Raw genomic sequence first — 24,244 nt, forward strand, 5'->3', positions numbered from 1 at the left:
TAAATACTTTTTCTAATTAAAAGTTTCTATAACCAGCAGTTCAGGGGTTATTTGAGCTGAAACAGACTGAAGTTTTCCCCCGTATATTATAATTTGTATACTGAGCAATGACAGAGATACAGAGAAAGAAAAATATACTGCAAAGAGGCAAATTTTTTATTTTTTTCAGATAACAGATGAAGCTGATTATGATGATCAGTATCTGTCAACATTTGAGCTAGAAGGTAGTGATCTTTCATATATATATATATATATACATACATATATCTATATCTATATATATATATATATATATATATATATTTGAGTTTTTAATATTTGAAAATTTTTTACCTAGGGAATTTGAAAATGCTTCAACTGTTTAAGCTTATGAAATGAATTGATGGAAAGAAATGAAAAAAATTTAAATGGTTTCTCGTGCAGAGAATGTTCTATATAAGATATTACAGAAAGAAAGAATATTTAAAATTTTTTTTATCTACAAATCATTTGCAAATACACTTCATATAATAGTATTTTTAACATTTTTACTGCCCATTAAATTTGATAGAGCTATGCTGACAAACCACCTCATAATTTTTATGAATACTAGCATACTATACCATGAAATGATTCATATGCTGATAAATATGTTTTACAGGAATTTGACAGGGTTTCAAAAAGAGCAAAATAAACTTTGGCTAAGGCACAGATCCATTCTCAAAGCTCTATCTACAACTTGACTGATATAATTTCAACAACCATGCCATTGGATGCAATGTATATGATGACTAGTTAACTAGACATTGGTCCGCGAATTGAAACACGTGATGGCAGAGAAAGTGTTAAAGTAATTTTTTAACAAGGAAACAGATATTTTCTGGATATTATGCTGAGGTGAACTCGGAAAGAAAAGTCATCTTGTCTCTGCCGGGACTTGTCTCTTCCAGTTCACCTTAGCATAGTATCCAGACAATATCTGAATTTCTTTGATATCTTGGGCTGAGAAAAAAGCTGTCTATATCTGTCTAATTTTCTAACGTTCTTATGTAAGTTGCATAATATTTCAAGTATTGAAACAATTGATTTTTTCTATTTGAACTTTTCAACCCTTAAACTGCTCAATCATCTAACAATCAAAACAATATTTTAATGTAGAGAGATCTCTATGTATATGTTACTATCTGGTAGCCAATCAAGTTTACAAGCTGTTAGCTGAGTCATGTCAGACTGTCCATCGCCCAGTCTCATTCAGCATATATATGCTCCAAGAAAGAAAATTATCCCTGATACTGTAGCGCACTGGTTAGAGCACTTGTTTCAGTTGTGAGGGTAAGGTGGTTTGATTCCTCATGAAAGCAAGTGAATTTTATTTCCAAAAATCATCAATTGAGCATTTTATCCAGTTCCCTGTAAACAATATTTTAAGCCTTGATGAAAATTATTATTTTTTTAAACAACTAAATCTGAATTCTTGAAAAATTATGTACTGCAACTCACCTTGAGATCATTTCCATAAATATCCTATTTATGGATATATAAATATCCTATACTATTTTTCCCAAAAAATAGTTCTATGCAATAAGATTAAAAATAACAAGGATAGGATTCTTTGCACAGAGATAAGGGGGTTAAAACAACTTCAATATGAGCGTGGTAGCCCTGGTTGATAAGATACTCACCTAAAGTACCAAAGGATGTTTAGGAGTGTTGTGAGTTCGATACCTGGTTTCGTCCTTGTCAGAAACTTTCCTGACATGGGGTGCAACAGAAATAGTGACATGGCTACAAAAAAAGATTGCTACCTCATTGAGTCCCACATCGAGGGATTAGCGCACCAACCTCTCAATGAGTATTTAAAAAAAAATTTGTTCGAAATCTGCAATAAATTGTAGATCCCAGTCTAATTGGCTGTGTGTGCAGAAAATGACAGTGGTGCGACAAAAATGATCAACTTCAATATAATATAGACAAAAAAAACCTTATTGAGAAATTGCTTTATTCATCTTTCAGGTACTCCAGTCTGTGCAGGAGTTGTCAAGGCTGAGGCTCGCGTAGTTTTATCAGTGGATAAAGCTATCGAAATAAAGGTTCGAATATACACTTTCCAGATTTGCACGCAAATTGATTATTCTTCATTTTATGATTTGCATTTCAATGATTTACAAGTTATTCCAGGGTAAAGGGACTTATATACGTTGTATACATATTAGATTTAATTTCATGTTCTATACCATATTTAGAAATAATGATTTTTTTAAATTGTTTTCCCTGCCTGCAAGCCAGAGTTTGTGCCCCCATGCTTCACTGGCTTCTTAAAACTAAAGGAAATTAGGTTAAAAATTTTGTCATGTTATCCAATGCAATATTCATTTATTCTTTTATAGGTGTCTGTTTTTCTTCAATATAAATTTTACCATGCTTATTGAAAAGTATTTGAAGGCTGGACTTGCATTCTTATTTAACAGGTTTTTTTCATACTCATACAAGTGAGCATGCGTGCAGTTATGGTACTTAAATGAATGAGTAACTTTTTTTTCCCCCACACAATTTTTATGAAACTCTCAAGCTTTTGGCAGTAAATGGCAGTTGTAACTGTTTTGCCATTGTGACAAAAACTCAATGAATCACAGTCTTGGCAGTCCAGATCATAATTTCATAAGTGTGCAAGTTTGGTTTGAACAATAACTGTTCAAACACAACTTGCACGAAACACACCAACATTTACGAAACCAGCACAATTACACAAAAAAAAGTTTATTTTGATCCTTCACCAGGGGCGTAGCCAGAAATTTCGTTCGGGGACGACGACCAAAGTGACAGAACAATAGATTTGGCCATCTTTTTCCCTTTTTTCGGTCATTTTCTCACATTTCGGGGGGGGGGGGGACCAGACCCCCAAGTCCCCCCCCCCCTGGCTACGCCCTTGTCCTTCACAACAAAAGGTGAACAAGGATCGAAAAGAAGCTTTTTTGTGTAATTGTGCTAGTTTCGTAAATGATAATTCTTTTTCTTCTAACAATATTCATTCCATTCACTGTCCAGCAGTTGATGTTGAGCAGATTTGACATATTAATATGCATTTCTTTTCTCGTTGGATGATTGTTGCACTGTAAGATAATTTAACTTTAACACGCATGTCAAGAACAAATTTTATGGGTCATCATTAAACTCTGGGCTCTCACCCTTCTTAAAAATCTCACCCTCATCTCTTTTCAAAATAACCAATGTAATTGGTGTTAATGCATTGATTTTAAATGGGAAGAAAATAAGTACAAGGAGGGAAAAAATTTGCACATAATCGAATGAAACCTCATATATTCGGTTAAAAACCTCCTCATCGGTCATATAAAAATATTTTACTGTGAAAAAAATATGTTGAACCTCTTGCTAACTATGGTACAAATAAATTTTAAACATTTTTTTCTTGGAAAATTAAATTATGTCATTGAAAATTTATTGCTTTAATATCAATTTTTTTTTTCATACCAGCAAGGAGAAATTCTTGTGACATATTCAACAGATATAGGATGGAGCCCATATTTTCCATTATTATCTGGTGTAATTACTGTCTTGGGTGGACTCATATCACACGGTATGTGGAAATTATATCTCAGAAAAAATAATTACTCACTATTGCTAACATTGATAATTCATGCCAGTAAAATAAAAGCACATTAACATGGACTACATACTCAGAGCAATAACTAATATAAATTATTTTATGCAAAAATGTTATCTGAATTCATTGTATTTTGTTTGAATAATCGAATCTTTGAGAGACAGAAGTTGAACCAGAATCTGAATTTATGTATCAAACTAATTTATGTATTATCCCAGCTACTACTAACTTTTCTTTCCAAAATTTGTCTTGACATAATATCCAGAAAGTCTCTTTCCTTGACGTAAATTATGTATTTGTTTGAAAAAAATATTCTTTTGAAGGTGCTGTAGTTGCTAGAGAGTATGGCTTGCCTTGTGTAGTCGGAGTTCAGGGAGCAACAGCCTTACTCAAAACAGGTAATTTTTATATGATTTTATAGGCAGAGGCCCATACAAGAGTATGTGTTTGATTTGACAGAGGCTGTTTTATGTTGTTCAAAAATTCACTCGTAATAAGAGAATGATATCTGAAGGGTTTTTGTTTCAAACTATGTACAGTCAACTATATTCTCCATTTTTTTGTTTCTACTGATTGTTTTAAATGTAGTTTATTTCCTCATAACAATAGTTGACTGTCTGTCAGACCTTCGCAATGCGTGTATCACACTCTAACCACTGTCCCAGGTGTACAAGTATGAAATGCGGATTTCAGAAAACAGATGGTGCACCAATGCAGTTTGTGCTATAAAGATTTGACACTGCGCCATTTTGTTGTGTCATCAACAAGTGTCAGATGCGCACGAGTGATAAATTGGAAAAGTGTGTGCATAGTGTTGTATTGTTGTGTTCAATATGTCGAAAGTTATACTGAACAAAGAGCATTCACAGACAGCATTAATTTTTTTGTTTTCATTTGAAGAAAACTGCTGCTGAATCATACCGATTACTTCGAGAAGCTTATGGTGAACATGCTCCATCGCAAGATATGTGTGAATGATGGTTTCGGTTTTTCAAAAGTGGCGACTTCGATGTTGCAGACAAGGAACATGGAAAACTGCCAAAAAAAAAAAAATGTGGAATTGGAAGCATTGTTGGACGAGGATGATACTACACAGACACAAAAACAATTCGCAGAGCAATTGGGCATTAGTCAACAAGCTGTTTCCAATCGCAATGCCCCATGACAACGTGAAATGCTCCTTGACAATGTTCAATGGTCAATGTTCCATCACATACAGCAAAAGCGGTTCGCAGCACGTTGGAAGCACTCAGCTGGAAGTTCTACCCTATGTGGCTTACTCACCAGACTTGGCTCCTTCCGATTACCACTTGTTTGCATTGATGGGTCACGCACTTTCTGAGCAACGCTTTTGTTCGTACGAAGATGTGAAAAAATAACTCGATGAATGGTTCGCAGCAAAAGGGGAAGATTTTTACTTACGTGGTATTCACAAATTTCAGGAAAGATGGGGGAAATGTATAACAAGCAATAGAGCATACTTTGAATAAAGCACTTTTTATCATTCTTCCGAATTTAATGTGTTTTTTAAAAAAAAAAATCTGCATTTCATACTTGTACACCTGGTAGATATGTCTGTCAGACTAGACACGACCCGGGCTCTGTCCCCACACGGGTAAAGGGCTTACATCACAGAAGGGACAGACAGTCAACTATGTTATGAGGAAATAAACTGTTTAAAACTGTCAGTAGAAGCAAAAAAATGGAGAATAAAAAAAAAAAAAAAATTCTTGGGTTAAGAATTTATTATTCGATGGTTAAGTCTGTTAGAGAAATATGATGCTTTAGTTAGAATACCAGAAGTATCAAAGTTTTTAGATGACCATGTGGAATCTTATATAGCATAGTTAATTAGAAAATAAGTTGGTGAGTAACGAGAGGGTGAAGATTAATTTCACATCAAAATTCAGAAATGGACACGAAGACTAACAGTCATGGATAAAGCAGGTGGATTTATTTTAGATTCATTCTAATTTGTCGATATTACTTAAAGTGTAGCAGTTCCAGATTTCAGATGCATACATACCCCAGTAACATACTATATCATTAGCTACTGGGGTAGGAGAGTATGCGGGAAATGTAAGCTCGGTAACAAAAAGTCTGACATCGCAAGTGGAATGTTTCAGGTTGGGTGAACGAAGAAAAGTTTTGAACACATTTTTTCTAGTAGTTGTAGTCGATGAGTTAATTCTAGTGTAGGTCTGCCAAGATATATAAACTGAAGAGCGGAAAAAAACTGGTGCAGGCATGCGTATGCAAATAAAGAGATATGGAACCAACCAGAGTCGGCAACGCCTATATAACACAACAAGTGTTTGGCATAGTTGTTAGATCGGTTACTGCTGCTACAATGGCAGGTTATCAAGATTTAGTAAGTTTGAACATGGTGTTATAGTCGGCGCACGAGAGATGGGACATAGCATCTCCGAGGTAGCGATGAAATTTGGATTTTCACATACGACCATTTCACGAGTGTACCATGAATATCGGGAATCCGGTAAAAAAATTAAATCTACGACATCGCTGCGGCCGGAAAAAGATCATGCAAGAATGGGACCAACGACGACTGACGAGAATCATTAAACGTGACAGACGTGCAACCCTTCTGCAAATTGCTGCAGATTTCAATGCTGGGCCATCAACAAGTGTCAGCGTGCGTACCATTTAACGAAACATCGATATGGGCTTTCGGAGCCGAAGACCCACTCATGTACCCTTGATGACTGCACGACACAAAGCTTTACGCCTCCTGGGCCCGACAACACAGACATTGGACAGTTGAGGACTGGAAACACGTTGCCTGGTCTGACGAGTCTCGGTTTCCAATTGCTTCGAGCTGATGGACGTGTACGGGTATGGAGACAACCTCATGAATCCATGGACCCTACATGTCAACAGGGGACTGTTCAAGCTGGTGGAGGCTCTGTGATGGTATGGGGCGTGTGCAGTTGGCATGATATGGGACCCCTGATACGTCTAGATACGACTCTGACAGGTACGTAAGCATCCTGTCTGATCACCTGTACCCATTCATGTCCATTGTGCATTCCGACGGACTTGGACAATTTCAGCAGGACAATGCAACACCCCACACGTCCAGAATTGCAACAAAGTGGCTCCAGGAACACTCTTCTGACTTTAGACACTTCCGCTGGCCACCTAAATCCCCAGACATGAACATTATTGAACATATCTGGGATGCCTTGCAACGTGCTGTTCAGAAGATATCTCCACCCCCCTCTTACTCCTACGGATTTATGGACAGCCTTGCAGGATTCATGGTGTCAATTACCTCCAGCACTACTTCAGACATTAGTCGAGTTCATGCCACGTCATGTTGCAGCACTTCTGCGGGGGCCCTACACGATATTAGGCAGGTTTACCAGTTTTTTTGGCTCTTCAGTGTAGTTGAATTACTAATAGCATACGGAAATTCAGAAGAAAAGTTTATGAGAAATTCTCATGGAAACTGTTTTTATGTGTTGAGAGACATTTGCTCTGATGAGCACCAGTTACAGATGGAATTCAGATTAAGTTGGAGAATTTCATGGTCAGACTCCTATTGATGGTACTGTAAATTACACAATCATCAGCAAAAAATCTAGTGGTGCAGTTGATGGTTTCTGGGAGATTATCAACTTAAACAGAGTTTTTACAGTGGCATATGGAAAATAAATAAAAAAAATAGGTAAAACAGTTTTTCCACATTTAGAGCTGTTTTTTCCTTATGCTATTCTGTATTTCTAATATCTCAATGATATTGAACTTGGAAACATGGAATTTTTTTTGTTGGCATCAGGAGAGACAGGGGAACAACAGCTTTCTAGTTGGGGGTTTGGCACACTGGCACTGTATAAAAAGTTAATTTTTTATTTTAATAACTATACAACCCCCTTGAAACATGAATGACATATCTGAGTACTACATGTTATTTGGAAACTTTTTCTAATTGAAGGTATATCTCTAGGATTCTATTCGCCAGTAAAATACCATACTCCATTTGCTATGCACATTGTATATCGTCATCATCAACAATTTTTAATCTACTGCTGGATGGTCTCCTCTAAATTTTTCACCTTGTATATACTTTACATTAATACTGACTTGAAACTTTTTTTTCAATGCAGGTGATTTGATAATATTGGATGGAAGTCAAGGTAAAATCATGAAAGTGCAAGAGTGTGTAAATACTAATGGAGGAAATGGTTGTGAACATTGATTAACAAAAAAATATTTATTCTTGTACAGATTAGAACTTTAGTTACAATGTGTAGCAAACATAGAACTTGTAAAAGCTTTATATACATAATACATAAGGATATTAATATCTTCAATGTATGTAGCACATCTGTGATTAAATTTCTTTCACCATATGTCTTCAGGGTCACTTGTTTCTTCACTGGAAAACGAAACTGTACTTGACATCAGGAGATTCAGGAGATACAAAAAATCACACTTTCAATACATCTATATACAGGGCGTCCATAATTAAAAGACCCTATTTTAAAGTAGCCTACAGGCGAAACCAGTCATCAGAAAAAGTGAAATTTTGTGCAGGACTTCGTGAAGTGATGGGAATTTGTTTTAGGGGAAAAAAATTAGTTGTACATGTTGCGGCACCACCAGAGGGCGTTTAACTTTGAATACCAGTAGTAAACATGTAAATTTATATGATGTCACGCAGCAGCTGTTATAAAACCTAGAAACATTTGCAGAGATGTTTCTCAATGTGTTTGCTGCTCACAATGACGATAAGTTTACAAGATCACACTTTCTTGTTATAACAAAACAGCAATTCTGCAATAACTACTCTATGGAAAAATCTGACTTGGAAGAGGATTGAAAAAGGTCCAGTGAATGTTGAAAACCTTTGGAGTATGATAATGAAATATGAAACTACAGGATCATTAGCTGTTTCTCCTGGAAGAGGAAGAAAGCCCATTTTTATAGATGCAGAACAGGAAGTTTTGCTTCAGGTGAAGAGGACAGAGCTTCAAATTCTTGTGGTAGCACTGCACATTCACAACTGCCAAATTTGGGAACCAGAAAATCTGCACGCTATCTTAGAAGTTCTGTTCCATTCACCAAAAGTGACAGTATGGCATGGCATGGATTTACTGCAACATTTATTCTCGGTCCCTACTTCTAGGAGAAATTACATTCTACAGGTCCAGTGACATGTTCGATCACAGTGAAGCGATATGCATTGTTGTTACAGAACAAAATTGTTCCATCTCTGCAAGCATGTCACTGCCTTGCAGACATAATCTTTATGCAAGATGGAGCTCCTGCACACACTGCAGCGTGTGTTAAGAATGTTCTTAATTTTACAGAAGAACGTATCAACAGCCGGCACTTCCCTAATGTATGGCCTCCCTGATTCCCGGACCTTAATCCATGCGATTTTTGGCTTTGGTGGCATTTGAAACGTCTGGTAAGTCATGATAATCAAAGAACTTTACCTGACCTTAAAGGCAACGTTTTATGCCACATGCTGAACACTTCCCCGCACACACTTCGGTCAGTTGTGGAACATGTCATCTTGAGATTTCACATGGTATCTGAAAAGGATGGCCATCATGTGGAACATGTTTTGTTGCAGTAACAATTGTAAACATTTGCCTAAATGTGTCATTTCTTAATAAAACGCCCGCTGGTGGTGAAATGTGCAACTAATTTCCCCCAGAACAAATTCCCATCACTTCATGAAGTCCTCCAAAAAATTTCACAATTTTGATGACTGGTTTTGCCTGTAGGCTACTTTAAAATAGGGTCTTTAAATTATGGACACCCTGAACATAAAATTGATTTTCTATATTCGTTGCCTAGTCTTAACAAACTTTTAAAGTAGCCTATCATTCCAGTCGGGCCCTGTTTGGTATGTATACAAAATTTGGCGGAGAGCAGTCTAAAATTGTAGATCTGTATTAAGAAAATATACACACATCAAATCAATTTTATGTGTGTATATTTTCTTAATACAGATCTACAATTTTAGACTGCTCTCCGCCAAATTTTGTATACATACCAAACAGGGCCCGACTGGAATGATAGGCTACTTTAAAAGTTTGTTAGGACTAGGCAAATGCCTGAAATGATAAACAATGTTTCCAAAGCTAGGCTAATAAGAAAACTAGCCTCACTTACCCTTTACGTAAAAAAGGCTCAGTCGATAACCCAGAGAATTATCTGCCTCTGTCATGCCTTTGCTCAATCTTGAAAATTTATACATTAATTTCACAACAATGACTTGAATCATGGCTTTCTGCAAAAACGATATCTTATCCCCCCTCTCAAATTGGTTTCAGAGAAAAAATCATTAACAACTGATAATATATTCATTTTAGATTGCCTTATTAACAAAAAAGAACCCTAAGATAGGAACAATTTTTTTGCTTTATTCATTGAATTCAAGGCCAAATTTGATCGTATTAACAGAAACATTTCTTTTTGTAAAGCTTTTCACTCTTGGTTTCAGTTATCAGTTTGTTAATGTTATTGTTGCCTTGTATGATTCCAATCATCAAACTATTTCAACTGACAGGGGCTTCATTGACAATTTCTCGATCCAAACTGGTGTTTGATGCAGTATAACTTTGATAGTCTTTGCACCAATAAAAAACAAACTTTAATCCAATCCGAAGGTGCATATGTATTTTCAAATAGGTGATGGCACATATTGCAGTGAATCCATCTTAAAAATGTGATATTTGTTTTTGGTGAAGTGCTCTTATGCACTCTATAAAAACACCCTCTACCGCCTTTTCTATTGCAATTCGACCGCACATTCTATGATGAAAAATGCTTGTTTAGGTGTCTTATCACTTTTAAAAGGTGATAAGACAGCATAATTCATGTTTGTCCTATGAATTTATAATCAGCCTGTATTACATATGAGAAACATCAATGAACTAAACCTCTTCCGCTACCTATTAAATAAAGCTGTTACAATTCTTCAATTACAATCAGCGACCGGATTTTGATTAATGTGCCGCATGAGAAAAACAATATATGATATGATATTAACTGATATTCTATAAGCAATAATATTAATCAAATTATTAAGTTTGCTTCGAAATTTTAACAGCTGTTATTTGCCCCAGAAGTATTCTCAGACTTCAGTTTTTTTGGCTGTGCAGAAAAAAAATTCCCTAAATTGTACGAGGCAGCATGTTATTTTATCATTCCACATAGAAACAGGTTTGTGTAGGTGAAGTAGAACAAAATGTGGCCCTATCTGCGAAAAAATAATTAAAGGGCACTTTTTTTTCCATGTAAGAACAAAATTTTCCATTTTACTGTGAGCATGTAGGTGCTCATCATATTCCTCCTCCAAGACTGATCTTTCGGTGGGGCCTCCACTATAGTGAATTTATATTTAAAAAAGAAAGTTTGTCCCGGCCCTCGTGCTAGAGCCCTGCCAGTCCAACCCTTGTAGACAGGTGTCGTGCCCCAGGCACTAGACCCGAGGGGTGCAAATTTCATTCTTAAACCTCTCTAACATTACAAGGGGGCGTCAAAATGTGCACGTGCCCCGGGTGACCAAGCATCTAGTTGTGGCCCTGCTGGTAGAGGTCATAGTGCACTTAAAACATTAAGGATAGATGCTTGATTTCAGATGCGTGATATATATATTCACTGACACAACTCAAATGAACACCCTATGATTCACTGATGATTAGCATCATGATTACTTCAGTTAAAGCCATATGTCAGAGTTTTTGGGGGTGCTTTTCTTCTGGTGATGGTTATTATCAAAGCTCTCGATTGTGAATATACCTCCTAATAGGCTGACAGGGGCTCCAACCTTATGAATACCAACCATGAGTTCAACCGGGAACAGCACGGAGACCAGTGGTGCCACATCCAGCAATAGGGCGCTAGGCTGCGATCTTCGGTGGCCCCCAGGTCAGACTCTTCACAAACCCCCCTTTAATATTAATTTGTAGCATGAAAAACAAAAAAGAACCACATCTGATGAAAATTATCTCTGGGCACCCGGGCAGGAGCCCTGTAGACCCACTCCCTTTGTGGAGGCCATGCACGAACCTCAGTTGAATCACGATAAAATTTGGTAAAATTATTTATGACAATAAATATGTAAATTAAGAGGTGCTGCCCAGGCCCTCTTTTATTTTGCCCTGGGGCAATGATGTTGCTGGGACGGCAGTAGAAACACTTTTTTTTGATTAAATATGCAAAAATTTCTTTGAATTCTGTAGAACAGCATTATCATCAAGGGTTTCGCGAAAAACTTTACCCTGGTATAGAGAACAGATATAAGTATACAGAAATGGGCAGTCAGAACATTCTGGAGCTAAACAGCACCACACTAGAGATTCTTCTATTATGGTGTTGGCTGAAAGAGGCATTTCTCAGAAGATGAACAAGGAATCCATGCTTATGCTGGGGGGATTTGACTAAAGAAAGGAAACTCAATTGGAAAAATGTTCATAAAGAACGAAAAGATCCTTAACAAAAAAGAGAAGTAGCCTAATTTTTTTCCAAGAACCAGTTTCTCTAGAAATAGGTGACACTTTTTGGATGTGCAAGAAAGGAGTTGTGCTGAGATGAATTAAGCATTGGATAGCAAAGAATTCAATAACATATCAACACTGAAAAGTGTTGTATTTACCTGTGCTCATTTATTCACTCGTGCTTTCCCTTCAAAATTATTTGATGTGTAAAAGTTTGTGTGTGTGAGAGAGTGAAAACACTGTCATATAATAAATCTGTCATTGAAAATGCTGCCCCTGTAATCATACTGCCTCATGCCTGGCACCGGCCCTGGGTTGGAGTGTATCACTTGTTTCCTTCAAACTTTTCCTGGGAAACCTTTTAACTAATCCCGACCCCACAATCTCTTGTTTTACTTCTTAACACGTTCATTCAATCTACAGTGAATAAATTCTATGCTGAAATCAAATCTAGTGAATTTCAATCTATTTACACAAATACCTTAGCAACTTCATTACTGAACCTTACTTAAACAGTTGCAATGACATTAAAATTTTTTCCAAGCACATTTGAACTTTCTCTGAAATGTCCTATCTGTGATCATCAGTGAATTGCCAATTTTATTCATTTCTTTTCCAGAAGTATAAAATTTGTTGGAGTATGGAATGAATTTTTCTCACACTGGTTTCTCTGCCTCTATTTTTGTTGAATTTCTCTCCCGTAACCCAGCATCATTTGCTAAATTCTCAATTTTGTGAATTTTTGACTGTACAATTAATTTTGATTTTTATCCCCTCAATGTGTTACATTACGTAGGAATCTTTTTAATTGCTATATGATTGTTTTGAGATAACAAATTTGTTATAAAAAAAGGTTTGGCCTATTGCTTAATACAAAATTTCAATTATACTCTTACAAACTCTAGCACTGCGTTAGCCCATTTCCTTGTGGTACCTTCTATGGTCACCACAGAAAATTTTGTGATTGCATTCTCAAAATTACAAAAAAAAATCACTTGAAAAATACTATACAGCACTGTAGTTTTAAAAAACAAATATTTTTTATCATAGAATAATGTCATTTGTTACAGTACCTCTCAATTGCCTAAAGTTATAACTAATTTCATTTCAACATCACTTCTGGTTTAACATCATATCCTTCAGGACGTACAAACCTTTCAACATATTTCAATCCATGTGATCCATTTGATGAATAATTTTCAAAAAATGGGAGATCCAGGAGGTGAGGAGAATATTTTTTTAGAAAATATATCCAACAAACACAAATTTCATTCTTAAGAAAAAATAGGGCTTCCTCTTGAGTTCGTTCATAGTACTTTGGGTGACATTCCAATTTATCTAACTCTTCCAACATAGTGTTGTCAACTTCATATATTTCTCCAACTACTTGCTAGAAATATTTAAAAAAAAGCATAAATGGTTGAATGAAATAAAGTTGTAAATATAAAAATTAAGGAAATTAAAATAAAGAACTAGATAAATGACATGAAAAAACACATAAAATTTAATAGTTAACTAATCTATTTAAAACTAAATCATGAATTAGTAAAATCATCAATGCATCTTATTAACATTATTCAGAGGAATTTCTAATTTGGCAAATGCCAGAAAGTGTTGTATATGTGTATATTCCCTGATAAATTAACAAAATGTCCGACGCGCGTATCATGTGTTTGAAGTGTTGCCAAATTAGAAATCAAAAATTAAAACAATTTTTGTGTTTGCAGATCTGTCTGCTCTTTAAGGAGAGACTTCCTTAGAGAGAAATTTGGCCTGCATTGACACCTTAAAGTTGGGAAAGTACAGAAAACACACAATTGCAGTAGACTCTCACTAATCCGCTGTAATGGTGCCGCGAGTGGAAACAAACCATTCCATTTTTGAAAGTGCTTTAAAGTTTTGTGTTTCGCATTGATAAATACTTTCATCTGTTATCATAAGTAAGCATCCAGTGTCGGCCCACAACCATCAGACACGATGGTGCATCATTGTCAGGAGATGCCCGCATTGTTTATGCAAAACCACTGTTGCAGCCACTAATGTCACCTGGTGGCAACAGAGGCAATTTGGATGATATACAAATCTTATATACAATCGGTAGTGATTGGCTGCCTCTCCTATAGCTGGTAGGATGTGTATATATATTGCAGCAAACAACATCATGGTCTCATTGCACTTGTAATTCCATTTTACTAGTTAGCTTCACTTGGGGAGTTAGGATGTCTTAGCCATGGGATAGCTCTCCAGTCCTCTATATATGTTCCTGAACTCTATTCATGGCTTCATGAGGCAAAGGAATGGATGAGCTGACATCAAACACCTGGCTATAATAAACTTCCTGATTGGATATCAGGACAAGCAATGTGGCAATTTATGGTAATATATCAGTTTCATTCCAAATTTATAAAACTTTTACAACCAATTCTGTTAAATATTCTCAAATTAAAAGTAATAAAGTAATGATTTTGAGTTCATTTCTGACCCTTGTTGTGTTGGATCATCTCGTGATGCTCTCTACTGAACCTGAAATAAGACCAGGTTCATCACACCGGCACATATCAGACCAGAGTGTGTCGTATAACTAAAATCACTGAATTATTGCCAGTTAATTGAAAAAGCCCATTTAAATAATATAAACATCTGTGCATAGACATACAATGACATGTTTTCTGCATCTATGCTCAAAGAAAAATGCTGGATTACTTTACTAGCACATGGCCGGATTACTGAGAGTTTACTGTACAGCCAATTGCTACCTGTGCTGCATGCACAGATCAATCTGCAGAGCCATTACGATGCCCACACAACTGCACAGTAGTTCTTAACTAAATTGATTACCAAGACAGAAAACTATTTAGCTTGCAGAATTAATAATCGGTTTAATAATAAATTTTGTCATCTTTAGGTATATATATATAAATTTGTTACATCTTCAGATATATATATATATAACAGCCCTATACTTATTTTTCTACTGAGAGATTGGGTAGAATTATGAACCTACTTGGTGATGATTAAAATGAGTGAACCCAACTCAGAAAATTTGGAAGAAACACACATTCTGGTATTTTTAAATGAAGAAATTTTGATGTGTTAAGTGTAACAAATATGAAGGAAGCAGTTACTTATTGCAATCAAAATGTACAGTGTGCTAAGGAAAGTTCCTTTGCCACATTTTACTGGCAAACCGTTGATTCTAGAGCTATAATTTTGATTAGAAAAGTAACAACCTGTTGAACTTAAGATACATTATTCATGTTGCAAGGGGTTGTATAATTATTAAAATTAAAAAAAAATTGGTTCTTTTAAGCACAGGGTATCTGTATAAAAAACTAAGGGTGCAGTAGCCTGGTCGATAAGGTACTCGCCTGAAGTACCAAAGGATGTTTAGAGGTGTCACGAGTTCGATACCCGGTTTGTCCTTGTCAGAAAACTTTCCTGACACAGAGGTACAACAAAAAACGGCGACTTGACCGCAGCAAAAAACTGCTACCGCAGGGAGTCCCCCATTAAGGGGTTAGCATACCAGCCTCTTGATGAGTATAAAAAAACAAGCCTGCTATTCTGAATCGACAATAAATTGTAGGTTCCGGTCTAATTAGTCCTCGTGTGCAGAAAATGGCTGTGGTGCGACAAAAATGATCAAATTTATAAAAAACTAACTAGAAAGTTGTTGCTCTGTTTCTTCTGAGGCAAATGAAAAAAAAATTCCAAGTTTCTAAGTGCAATATTCACTGAAATATTCAAATTCAAAAAACAGGAAAATTGGGGGAAAACAGTATTAAATGCAGAAAAACTGTTTTACCAACATTTAATGCTGTTTTTTCCCCAAATTTACTCGAATTTGAATATCTAAGTAAATATTGCACTTAGAAGTGTGAATTTTTTTTGTTGGCCCCAGAAGAGACAGGGCAACAACTTTCTAATTCGGTTTCTGAGCACACTAGGACTGTATAAAAAGTAAATTTCTTTATTTTTCCATGTATACGACCCTTCAAGAAAATTTTGATGTTTTAAGTAACTGCACGTCATTTGAGAACTTTTTGTAATTGAAAGTATGTTTGAAAGTCAACTGTTACAGAGATATTCGCTATGCAAACAATTTGGGACAGCCTGTATACAACCCTTTGTAATACGAATAACACATCTGAGATCTACACATTATTTGGATACTTTTCCAATTGGAAGTATGCCTCTAGGATCAATGGTTCACTAGTAAAATGTGGCTGAGGGACTTTCCTTACGCTACCCTGTATACATTAAATACTTTTATTTCAAATAATGCCATGTTTATACATTAGATCAGTCTGCTCACTGCTGCTGGGGAGAGGGCATGGTCCCCCCCCCCATGTCTCCGCCCATATTTTACACCACATATTTTTGTGTAATTTTTTTATAATTCAAGAACTTTTAGGATACATGTGAAAAGGCTCGCTTGAGTGCATATTCATTTTTTTATAACTAAGCATCCAAACGAAAAATTGGATTATATTTTCAACAAATGCATAGTCATAATAATGCTGGAAAAAATAATTACATTAAGAAAATCACAGAATATTTCAGGCACTGCTATAGCATCAATGGATTTCATATGTGGTTTCTCAATAGGGAAATGGATAAAATTATGTTGTTTTAAAGTAATTTTGGTTTATTTTGCTACAAAACACACTCCAGTGCTATGGTCAAGTATACATCATTATTAAAGGTCAATCAGGGTTTGGGTTTCAGACAGAACATGTGGTTTTTAATATCCAAAAATAAATCTCTAAAAGTGCAATAGTATATAAAATTTAAAAACATAAAAATATGTCATGAAACCAATGTTTCTCAAAGGGGTGATGGAACAAACAAAGGGCGCAGGTAGGAGTTACAGGTGCAATATAGGATCCTACAGGTCGGCTTAGCAAGGAAAGCACTGAGAGTATATTTTTTTTCAGAGCAGAAGGGAGATAAAATAAATAAGTTTGGAAGACTCTGGTTTAACAATCAGATTGCTCCCATCATCCACAGATGATGAGCATAGTAGCCCCTGCTCAATCATTCTGTGATTAGAATTTTTTTTAATATGAAATTCTTTGACTCCTTTATGATCATGGACGAAGTATTTCATCCAAACGCCAGTGGAATAAATTCAATCAAGTTATCTGTGCTTTCTTTCTCTCTTCTCACCATTGCAAAGCTTTGTTGTAACCCAACCAGTTTACTGTCCAACCTTCAGGGATTTCTGAGTTTTTCTGGGGTTCGACTGCATCAAAAGCTAAAACATTTTACTTTGGTGTTGCAATGAAAATATCTATATTTGAGAAATATTGATGTTAGTTTAGGTTCCACGAAACAGTCTCATAACCGTCAAAAGCGCAACGTCAACTAGATTATTGGAAACCTCTTGTCTAAATTTTGAGTTGATTGATAAGCATGAAATGAATAATATTACTTGTCACAAATTTTAATGTCCATGAAATAATTATAAAAAAAATTGCTTACCTTTCCTTTGCCTTCACAGTAAAGTAAATATGGAATATTATACCTTGATGCAATAACAAGAGGCCATTTTTTCAGCGTTTGAGCTGGTCCTAAGTATACTGAGACACCTTTCTGGTCATGCAATAACTTATGATTTGGCTCATCCTTTTTCAAAGTGCCATACAAAAATACGAGGTGACGATTTTCAGTCAAATTCTTGTTATTTTTATCTGAATTTTCCTAATAAATACACACAGCATTAGCAGGCAGAAAAAGACAAGAGGAAGTTTTCATAAGCATATTTTTATGCAAGCTAAAGAAATCATTTTAACAAAATCATTTTTAAAACAAAAATCAAAATGAGAAAAATGTAACATACTTGACGACTCTTTTCTAGGAAAAAAAAAATTTTTTTTGTATATCCCTGTGATAGCTTATAACTCTGAATATTATCAAAGACACAAAAAAAAAAAAGGAGTTGAATTATTACCACTCCATGTAGTACAAAACTCCAATACCTATTTTACAGACAAAATGTATAAACATGGGTAGAGGGATCCTAGCTTAGTGTCAGTAAAAATAATAATCATAGATTTCAATAAAAATACTACTGTTGTAGAGTGTTACGGGAAATCCTGCTGGAAAAGTTGTTGAGGCATATTCCCAATCAAGAAGTCTCACTTTAGAGAGGTAGCTATTTTATTTCCCATATCAAAGAAGTTTTTCTGGCTTAACAAGGACTTGATTTCAGCATGGCAACATAGGCATTTGGCCAGGGCCCAATGTTTTTAGGGGGGGGGGGTTCCCCAAATTTATAATAGTATATTATATTTTACTCAAATTTTTATGAGTTTTATTTAGTAAAACTTTGGAAAATCAGAATTTTCCCTACACCACATCATACTATTGTTAAAGTGCCCATTTAAATAGCAAACCCTATTAAATATCAATTTTAATATTTTACCAATCAGTAATAGACTTTACACAGCATGTACAATGCACCTATTGCAATATTAACTATGTGACGAAAATATGCTTCAATGTGTCAGTTTTTTTGTTTGATTCATCAATTTCACATCTTTTGACTAAAATGATTTATAAAACATGTTTAATAAACAAGAAATCCTCAAATCTTCATGAAGATTCTTCATATTTGCAATGCAAGACTTCATGTAGCTGATCTGGCAAACTGCAACAATTTTCATCTTTGGTTCAGGTTGATGCCACAATGCTAGAGGTTTAGAAGAAACATTTCCAAATTTTGAGACAGCATTGAATCATCATCGACAGTTTCACCAATATCAAACTGTCATAGAGAAAGCTCATTCTTATTAAAAAGGATAAAAATCATCAGTTCACTCAAGTCTTTTACAAGAAAAACTGTCATCTCTTTAGCTTCATTGTGTATTGAAGCTGAGATATCTCAAAAATTATATTTTGATCACATTATATGAGAGTGAGACAAAAGCATTTATTGTAAGACTATTAAAGCATTTTATGGAGACTATTAAATTACATTTCTAATTTAAAATAGTGAATTCCCTTTTTTTTTATGTGTTTACAAACAACATGTACTTTATTTGTTGACCTACCAAACTTCTTCAATCACAGTCCAAGGGGAACCTAATACCTCTTTTGCCCAGGGCCCATCTAGTCAAATTCAGGCCCTGGGCTTAACGCATTTTCATTGTACTGTCCTAATAACATCTCAAGTAGGAACCACTATGTGTACAGGGTATTTGTAAACTGTTTTCTAAACAATTAACAACTAATTTTAGGGGTGATAGTAACCATCAAGAGGAACAATATTTACAATGGAACCTATGTTGCAATTTACTCAGTGTCAAAAAAGAGTAAGGTACATTGTCCACATTGAACAGTGGAAAAAAGACATACCAAAATCATAAATTGCACAATTCCATGTAGATCAGCGAAAGAGTCAAAGGAGATGCTGAAAGTGATGTTCAAGTCAGGGTAGGCAGGTTTTTGACACTTTAAACTGCCACGTCAAAAATCTCAAATATTGCTATTCAATATAAAATTTCCAGTTGAAAATATACAAACTGATTGCATGTAATGTTTGAAATCACTAGGTTATACAAAAAATAAATACTTAATATGATTTTCTGCTCTCTACAGAATTATTTTGGACAATATATGTGAATTTTTTCTTGTAAAATATACAATTTGAATAAAGCATATCATAAAGGCTGAAGGAAAAACTATGGAACTATTTGATATTCCTCAATTCAAGATGATTCTCGACCTTCCAAAATTTCTTGAACTACTTCTATACAGTATGTGTATTGATATAAACCATATGCTGTACCCTTTCCATAACAGATAGGTGTTTACAAATTTCCTTTATGCCATATAATATGTAATGTTGATTCCTATCAATAAATTATCTAGATAATCACTGATTACTTAAAACATTACCCTTATTGTGCATAACATTAGAATGTATCTAGCAATCAAAATACAGTCGGATCCACCTATAACAAAGTCTGAAAAAACAGCCAAACTGTTTGTTATAAGCGAACTCCATTATATCCGTATTGAATTGAAAAATGATGTGCTCAAGAAAAATATAACATTTTACATGCATGATACATATTTTTTAGTAATCTGAGCATTCTCTGAAAGAGATTAAAATAGTATATATTTTTATAAAGATTGAAAAATTTTGATTGAAATCTTACGCAACTGAAAAATGATGTGGCAATTATTGATTTACTTATAAAGTTTAATTTACAGATAAGATTTAGATAAGATTACAAAGACATTCGTGACAATTTTATGTCAAAAATTAGTTATAGGCATACCTTGTTGAAATCAGGGTTCATTATAAGCAATCAAAATAGCATAGATGAGTAATATGAAATACACAAGACACAGGAAAAAACTTTGTTATATGTAAGCATTTGTAATATTCATGTTCATTATAAGTGAGTCAGACTACTAAATTGTAGCATTAAAATGTCCTTTAATTTGGCAGGTTTTGCTGATTGTATTTGATGCTTAATTAAGAAACTCCTATAACTTGATCTTAGTGCAAAAGTAAGAATTACAAAGTTTGACTATAATATGGCATATTTACTACCATTTACAATGTAATGGTTTTCCAAAAAAAGCTGTATCTGAAATTCAAAACTGCTTTGGGTATCGAGCTCTGCCAGCTCTGCTTTGATTGAAATAAGTAATAATACTTTTTAAAACGCCAGATTTACACAACCTAAGCTAAGATATTTTTAGATAAAAATAAATGAGTTTAATCAGTATATTAACAGATGCTGCGCAATAATTTTTCTCCGAGGAAGACAACATTTAAGAATCACAGATAGTGATGGATTTCCCCTATGTGCAAGAGCTTATGGGCAGGATTATGGGCATCGAGGAATTCCTCACTTCAAATGAGATCAGAGAGATGTGTAAAATGTGGGAAGCTGTGCTAAAGTTCGTAGAAACAACCCAAATAAAGCTGCAACAGTGCGAGCAATGAATATGTTTAACAACAATGCAATTTCCAATTCCTTAAAAGCAAGTTTTATTGGATAGGTTTCTTCTTGAAGTCACACGAAAAGAAAAATGTTGCAGTGAGCCAGCAGATAGCACCCCATAAGTCAGCCGTTCTCTGGCTTAGAGGCAGAATGCAAACCAGTCTCCCATTTGAAAAAGTCTCTCCACAGACAGCAGGCAGACCTACAACACAATATTGACAAAACATGAAAATTCAAGCATTTCCATCTTTATTTCAGAAAATGGAACACAGATGGCAACACACACACAAACACGAAACAAGCACAACTCCACAACATAATAAGGCTACACATACACTCAGAACATGCATTCCAGCGTGTGCCAATTCGTTATGAATTCCACAGAGGAATGTGTATGAGGTGCACGTATGGTTTTTAGTAATAGTCTTCTCTTTTATCCTATAGAGCATAGTCTCCCAAACATTTTGTCCATCGCCCCCCCCTTCATCAGAAATTTTTTCCTCTCATTGCCCCCCAACTCAAGTAAACCTATAGGATCCTATGTTAAATCAGTAGGTTATATTGCCCCCTTGGACCATTCCATCACCCACCAGGGGGCGATATTGCCCACTTTGGGAAACACTGCTATAGAGCAAGTTAATTTGTAAACATTATTGTATTTTATGTTCACTTTATGGCATTACTATATATTGTGTTGTATTATTGAGTAGCTGCTGGTTTCATCAGTCAATTTTATGTGAATGAATAATTGTGGAGCAAATCATCCGAGTTCCCTGTAGAAAAACCTGTTTTTATATATGAGTGATTCGGATTATGAGCATGTTCACAGAGCAAATTATGTTTGCCAACCAAAGCTCCATTGTAATTAAAATATACGTATTTAAAAAACACACAAATAATAATAAAAGTTATCTTCATAGAGATAACTCACATTCATTAAAGTTCTATCCAAAACAATTTTTTGACAGTTAGAATGAGCTTTAGAATTTTTTTCAAGTTCTTTGTAATATCTTTCTTTTTGGTTATGTATGTATCTGAAGAATGATGAATTTGAGCTAGTAACTTTCAATAGAGTCTCCACTGTGATGGTCGTAACGTTCAAGCGTTTACAAAGAGGCATAAATAAAAACTCAATCATTTCAGAAAATCCAATGAGCTATTTAAACGAATTATTAATTATGTCGCATCATTCATTATACTCAAAACATATATTGAAGTACGGAAGTTCATACCGATGATGTCATTATGTGTATGACCGAAACCAAAGCAGTATTAATAACAGTGTTGCCACCAGTCAAAACTTTCCTTCATCAAAGACCAGGCTTAAAACAAGTCTCCCTGCAATTGTGAATGTGTGTTTTGAGCTGCTATAATTGGCAACTTATCGCCGAACGCGAAAGTTGACTGGTGATTTCGCTCGAATGAACAACGTTTATGAACGAAACGATGAACCTCTCCGCTAATTATACGAAGTACAGATGACGATACCAAGCGGAAAGAAAAGCCACATTCTTTTGTGGTAGGGTTACCAGACGTCCTCCTTTTGATGTCATTTCAAGCAGGGTTGTAAATAGGATTTTGTCCGCCCGGGGCAAAACAGATTTTTCCACCCCCCCCATAACTTTAAAATTCGATAATTATGCAACGATGTTCTTTGTTCCCACCGAAAATTTCATGAACATGGCCTCATCGAGGAGAAATATAATTTAATTTATTTTATTTACTACTTCTCCTCTAAGGTGTAGACCCAAAATTGCAAAAGTAACCACGGCGAAACGCGTTTATCCGTGGTTCCTTTTTACAATTTTGGGTCTACACACGTTGGTCTTTCCGTAGTATCAGATTCCCATATTTCTCTTGGTGAACGTTTTATTTCGTGGAATTCATTTTAATCCACTGAAATTTGCAGTAATACTCCATTATTCACCATTGTGATTTTTTTCCATAATTTCAAAAATATTTGGGAACTTTGTTTACTTTTGGCGTCATTTTTGGCATTGTCCCGTATTTGAAATCCCATTTTCCGTGTTTCACTCGAGGAAATATGGTCAGCCTAGTTACAGCCCATTATGATACCGACTGTGCTATCGATGGACACCACTGAGCTATAAGTAAACTTCCTTATAGCTCAGTGATGGACACACACACACAGTAGTAAAGTATTCAAAATTTAAACTTCCACTAGTCAACGCCATCGAGAATAGCAACCTACTTTTAAAAATCGAGCGCATGCGCAATCTGACATATTCAACACTGCGGCGAACATCTAGTTAAATAAGAAGGCCATACGCCCCGTATTTCCCGGGAAAGTCCCGGTTTTTTATGTTCTGGCCATCCTGACTTTTTCCAAAAATGTCCCGGTTTTTAAACGAAGTTTACTTGAAACATGAATTTTTTTTTATTTTCACATCAAAAGTGTTGATGCAGGTAATTTTCATAACTCAAAATAACTATGGTTTGACATAAGCTGACCATATTTGTTCGAGGAAAATACGTGAAACTAGGCTTCGAAATACGGGACATTGTCAAAAATTAGCAAAGTCGCCAACTCATGCTAAAAATCTTAGAAAAAGTCGCCAATCGAGAAGACTGAAGCGCCATTTCAAATTGCAGTGAATTAAAAAAAACATGACAAATATGTGAAATAAATATTCTTATTTGTAATCGTAATTAGTTTAGTTTAGACCCGAGCACGCCCAGGCTCTGTCGCTTTGCGAAAAAAGCTCATTGATCGTGAGATCGTGAGCGTGCCGGAGAAGACTCAAACCGGCAAGTCGGCCGGGAAAGCACACCCGGTTCGGACCAACGTCCCGCCAACCCCCAAGTAGCACAACCACACCCAAACCCCCAATCCCCGGGCATATCACCGCTCGACAAAGTCAGGACAGCACCGCGAGTGCGATTCCTCCTCCGTCCCGACACCCGTGACAAGGCCCCGCCGGCGCGGTCCACAGCGCCCCAACACGCCTAAAGCCTCCTAGAGAGTAGTATCTAGGAAGCTTTGACACGCCCCGCAAAGGGAGACCCCCCGACCACCCCTACCACCCCCACCCCCAAGAACTTCTATTGTGGGTATAAGAGGATAATTTGTTCGTAATTATCATAAGGTAATCGTAATTATCATAAGGTAATTGTTTGAGAGTTGGGAAGATAATTCTAATTTGAAGAATGAAACCCAAATTGGCTTCGTTGAAAATACACGA

At 35.6% G+C, this 24,244-nt stretch overlaps 2 protein-coding genes across 6 annotated transcripts in view; one reads left to right on the forward strand and one right to left on the reverse strand.

Moving 5' to 3' along the window:
- The window catches only part of LOC149065537 (uncharacterized), a 112,351-nt gene extending 104,314 nt beyond the window's left edge, over positions 1–8,037 (forward strand). Inside the window, exons 36-40 of the mRNA XM_089254063.1 lie at positions 170–224; positions 1,993–2,069; positions 3,472–3,574; positions 3,925–3,999; positions 7,729–8,037. Coding sequence (XP_089110189.1) covers positions 170–224; positions 1,993–2,069; positions 3,472–3,574; positions 3,925–3,999; positions 7,729–7,820 — 402 coding nt within the window. The 3' untranslated portion in view covers positions 7,821–8,037. The remainder of the gene's footprint in view (positions 1–169; positions 225–1,992; positions 2,070–3,471; positions 3,575–3,924; positions 4,000–7,728) is intronic.
- Positions 7,821–22,521, reverse strand: LOC149065538 (gamma-glutamylaminecyclotransferase-like). Of its 5 annotated transcripts, none has more exons than XM_089254068.1 (4): positions 22,274–22,413; positions 17,563–17,781; positions 13,233–13,468; positions 7,821–8,000 (listed from the first exon to the last, which is right to left on the reverse strand). In XM_089254068.1, exons 1-4 carry the CDS (start codon positions 22,283–22,285, stop codon positions 7,967–7,969), a joined length of 501 nt encoding a protein of 166 aa, XP_089110194.1. In that variant the 5' UTR covers positions 22,286–22,413; the 3' UTR covers positions 7,821–7,966. The 5 variants fall into 5 exon arrangements, with proteins under 5 accessions (XP_089110194.1, XP_089110192.1, XP_089110190.1 ...); XM_089254066.1 differs by having other exon boundaries at positions 21,973–22,318; XM_089254064.1 differs by having other exon boundaries at positions 13,152–13,468; positions 21,973–22,318.
- Positions 22,522–24,244: the final 1,723 nt, after the last annotated feature.

This window comes from Pholcus phalangioides, unplaced genomic scaffold (assembly GCF_987345545.1).
Source record: "Pholcus phalangioides strain wild (caught in Gottingen) unplaced genomic scaffold, Ppha-v1.0 ptg000039l_1, whole genome shotgun sequence".
NCBI lineage: Eukaryota > Metazoa > Arthropoda > Arachnida > Araneae > Pholcidae > Pholcus > Pholcus phalangioides.

Excerpts from the sequence above, each read along its gene's own strand:
- LOC149065538 (XM_089254064.1), bottom strand. The coding sequence starts at position 22,179 with ATGATTGAGTTTTTATTTATGCCTCTTTGTAAACGCTTGAACGTTACG. Across the intron at positions 17,782-21,972 it reads TGGATAGAACTTTAATGAAT|GAAAATTCAGATAAAAATAA; the intron begins GTGAGTTATCTC and ends TGTATTTATTAG. Across the intron at positions 13,469-17,562 it reads ACTGTGAAGGCAAAGGAAAG|CAAGTAGTTGGAGAAATATA; the intron begins GTAAGCAATTTT and ends AAATATTTCTAG.